At 47.5% G+C, this 4,432-nt stretch overlaps 1 protein-coding gene across 1 annotated transcript in view; it reads left to right on the top strand.

The window, feature by feature from the left end:
• mmp17a (matrix metallopeptidase 17a) overlaps window positions 1-3,039 on the top strand; it is a 37,762-nt gene extending 34,723 nt beyond the window's left edge. Inside the window, exons 9-10 of the mRNA XM_036529443.1 lie at window positions 1-115; window positions 2,540-3,039. The exon at window positions 1-115 is cut by the window's left edge and continues 143 nt beyond it. Coding sequence (XP_036385336.1) covers window positions 1-115; window positions 2,540-2,862 — 438 coding nt within the window. The 3' untranslated portion in view covers window positions 2,863-3,039. The remainder of the gene's footprint in view (window positions 116-2,539) is intronic.
• Window positions 3,040-4,432: the final 1,393 nt, after the last annotated feature.

Genomic DNA, 4,432 nt, shown 5'->3' with positions numbered 1-4,432 from the left:
CGGTACTGGCGCTACGACGACCACCTGCGGCGCATGGATACGGGGTACCCCAAAGACACCACGCTCTGGAAGGGGGTGCCGTCCCAGCTGGACGACGCCATGAGGTGGTCTGACAGTGAGTGCCGCACTATCCCGGGCCTCTCTGCAAGGCCTGCTCACACACGCTCTGTGGCAGGAACGTTGACATACTCATCATGAAACGCGTGCTCGTACACTTTCGGTGAAGCGCATGTTCGTACTCTTTCACCACAAGTGTGTATGTGCTCGTACACATTCGTAGTGCTTGTATGCAATTGGAAGTAGGAACGTTCAGATGCTAGTAGTAGTTAGTACTAGCAGTAGCGAGTAGTAGTAGTTTGGGCTTCACTAGGCCCCTTCATTTATGCTGCCAGGGTGATGACTGTAGTGGGGTTGAGAGTTGAAGGAAGGCAGGAGGTAGCTTCCTGACCGCCAGAAAATATTCTTGTTGTGATGCTTTGTTCTTTGTGGCACAATTAGTAGGGCAAGCATCAGTACGGTGGCAGGCAATTGCTGAACTATAGCCATACTGGGCAACTGCAGCTGGCTGTGTGTGTGTGTGTGTGTGTGTGTGTGTGTGTATGTGTGTGTGCGTGTGTGTGTGTGTGTGTGTGTATGTGTGTGCGCGTGTGTGTGTGTGCGTGTGTGTGTGTGTGTGTGTGTGTGTGTGTGTGTGTGTGTGTGTGTGTGTGTGTTTGCTCTGCCTACAGGGGGAGACATTGGCTCCAGTATCAATAAGAAAACAAGCACGCACCAGAGGGTATTGGAAATACAATTACCTCAAAGGAGCATGAGAAAAGAAGCATGGTCAAAGCACCATGAGAAAGTGAGACAGAGTGAGAAAGGGAGTGAAAGAGAAAGAGAGAGAAGGAGCAAGAGTGAGGGAGAGAGAGGGAAAAGGAGCGAGGGAGAAAGAGATGGAGAGAAAGCAACAGACACAGAGAGCGAGAGCTAAGCAATCACACTCACTTTTCCAGCCGGTTATTTCTCTGCCTTTTGTAATTAAGGAGGCGCAGTGTGGCAATCTCTGAAACAGAGGAGAGGGGAGGAGAGGCTGTTTGGCAGAGTGAGCTATTCGGAGTGGAACAGAATATGCACATTTAATATGCTGCATTCCAATGTCTGTGTCAATAAGGAGCATTCTGCATGCCAGCCGCTCAGTTTACCGCTGCCCCTGTCACCCAGTGGTGGCATGCTATCTTTCCCCTGAAGAACCCTTCAGATTCAGTCCTGTATCTTATTTAAGTATCTATCAAGATTTGAACTAATAACCACCCGGTGGTGTGGTGAAAGTGGCAGTGAGATGACAGTTGAGATGATGGTGTTGGATGGCAGCAGGGAGTGGGATTGTTGTAGAAGTGTGACGGCCCCACGCCTGTACCCGCTGCTGCCTCAGCCCCGGGGGGGTGGAGATGGATCTGAAGGCGTGAGCGTGGCATGGTAATGTGTCAGACGCAGAAAGCCAGGTGACAAACAGCTGTTTATTTGCGGGCCGGGGGTGGAGGGAGGTGGCGGAGCACAGAGACGGAGCCGAAAATAAGACTCAAGCGTGGCTTTCAGAATCAGAATTGATTTCTCAGATAAGATCCCTCCCCAAGGCTGGGGCGCTAAGCGCTTTAGCAGGCAGCAAAACAAAATCACGGAGCTTAAACACGAGGTGGGGGGGGGGGGGGTTGCAGGCCGGACTGCAGAGTGGGGTTTGCACATGGGGGGGGGGGGGACCATGTGACAGGATCCCTGTCAGCATCTCTGAATAAATGCAAAATCAAAATTTCTTTACAGTTCCTGCACCTCTATGCTGTTTACCTGGGTGCACACACACACACACACACACACACACACACACACAAATGCACGCACACACACACACTCACACACACACTCTGTCGCTCATTGTTAATCCAGAGAGACCATCCAATCAAAGGACAAACACATATTTTCATAGTAACAGCAGTGATTGTGAGAATTTCTTACTGTCAATGTTAGTTTCTGTAACACTCACACACTCTCTCTTTCTTTCTATCACTCCCTCATCATTCTCTGTATCCCTCACTTTCTTTTTCCCTCTATCTCCCTCCCTCTGTCTCCCTCACTCTCTCAACCCCTGTCTCTCTTTCTTTCTCTCCCTCTCCTTCCCTTCTCTCACTTTCACTTTCTCCCCCCCTCCCTCCTCTCTCCTCTCTCCTCTCTCCCTCTCTCCCTCTCTCTCTCTCTCTCTCCCACTCTCCCTCTCTCCCTCTCTCCCTCTCTCCCTCTCTTTCTCTCCCTCTTTCTCTCACTCTCTCTCCTGTCTCCTCTCTCTCTCTCTCTCTCTCTCCCTCACTCTCTCAACCCCTGTCTCTCTTTCTCTCCCCCCCTCTCTCCTCTCCCTCTCCCTCTTTCTCTCACTCTCTCTCCTGTCTCCTCACTCTCTCTCCCTCTCCCTCTCTCCCTCTCACTCTCTCTCATTCTCCCTTTCTCCTTCTCTTTCTCTCCCTCTTTCTCTCACTCTCTCTCCCTCCCTCCTCTCTCCTTCCCTCAGGTTCCTCTTACTTCTTTAAGGGGACAGAGTACTGGCGGGTGGTGGGCAGTGATATGGAGGTGGAACTGGGCTACCCGCGGTCCATAGGGAAGGACTGGCTGGTGTGCGTGGAGATGCAGTCGGACTCGCCGGCCATGGAGGCCAACGGCACAGACACGCGCTCGCGGGGCCAGCACCACGCCAACCACGCGGAGAACGGCTACGAGGTGTGCTCCTGCACCTCCGACTCGGCCACGCCGCTCTCGCTACGCCTCACCCTGTCTCCGCTCTGGCTGCTCGCCCCGATCTGGACCGTCTCGCTCGCCCTCTCAGCACCGCTCTGATTGGAGGAGAGGAGGGAGAGGGCGGGGCATGAACTGACAGCCAGCGAATCAAACATCACGCCGCATGCCAAGTGGAGAAGTGATCTGGGCCTATCTTCTCTGATAAACTTTTCTTTTCATCTTTAAACTGATCGACCACATGAAAGACTGCTACCCTTCAGATATATGCTTTTTGTACAACCAGCATAATAGAGAGTTTTAACCACAAGTTTACCATTATTATTATTATTATTATTATTATTATTATTATCATTATTATTATTATTATTATTATACTGCACTCAAATTGATGAAGGTACGTCATTTCAAACACTGCAAAAAATTTAACATATACTTTACTTAAATTTCAAGTTTCTGATCTTCAAAGGAAATACTGATGTTTTCATAATACCTATTGTTGTAATAATAATAATATTAATAATAACAATAAAAATGTCTAATAATAGTGCAGGCATAACAAGCATTGACATCAGTTTGCGGTACAGAGAAAGCACGACCCCTTAATTTCTTTGATTTTTATTTTGCCATCTGTCTCCAAGAGCTTTCCGATTCCCCATCACAGATGGACTTCTCCATTTGGTTTGATAATGTCTGAGCGGAGCGCACCTACCTGGCTGGACATACATATCCTTACTCTGGATTGATTATCAGGTCTGAGAATGGTTTTGCAGTCGGTGATGGGAAGGTGAAGCTTGGTTAACCCACATGATGGGTGGAGCTATCATATGTTGTCAATCATTCATTTGAACCAATCAAAATAATGTGCTTTCCAGCGACGAGAACTCAGTGATTGGTATAATGATTCATGTTGGCTCCACCCACTCTGGGGTGCACACAGTCTTTCTTTCCCATCTCTAGCTCTGCTGTTACACCTTTGCTTTTTGTTTTTTTTAAATCTAGCAAATCAGCATCCTTATAGCTGTAAACAATAAGAGTCCTTATTATCGATTGGCAATGTTTTTATTATTATTGTGTTGTTGTTTTGATTTTTTTTTTTTGATCAAAACAAGCTGATTGTCCATGACAGGGAAAGCGAGTTACTTTTTCACAATGCCTCGGTCACCTCAGCGAGTGAAATGCCGTAACAATGCTCAGCTAACATCTTTAATGATCGGACTGATTTTCTATGGTATTTCACTGAACCATCCAATCCACCTTGGCCATGATTGAAGCAGCTACTACTACAGGGTCCTGACATGACTATTAGCCACTTATTATAACCAATGACTGGGACAGTTCAAACTGGCTATGTCTGTTTAATCAATATAAATCTATGGAAAGAACACAGGGCCTTTAGCAGTAGAAGAATGCTGAGTTTGCTGACATTGTTACACAGACTTGTTATTATTGAGAAATACACATATATATATTTAAGAGGAAAATGTTTGACGGCTGCAGAAATGTGATTCGTAAGCCGCCTTTTCTTACTTCTGAGATATTTTTGTACAAAAATAAAGAGGAAGGAGTGTGCAGAGTTTTGTGTTTTTGTGTCCCCTGGAGACCCCGCGAGCCCGCCACCGCGTTTCAAACCATCTTCCACCGCAATATTCTTCGGCCGCCGTTTTGAGAT

The sequence above is a fragment of the Megalops cyprinoides genome, chromosome 5, assembly GCF_013368585.1.
Source record: "Megalops cyprinoides isolate fMegCyp1 chromosome 5, fMegCyp1.pri, whole genome shotgun sequence".
NCBI lineage: Eukaryota > Metazoa > Chordata > Actinopteri > Elopiformes > Megalopidae > Megalops > Megalops cyprinoides.
Note: the sequence above shows the minus strand (reverse complement) of the source record. Positions and strands in the feature narration are given on the sequence as shown.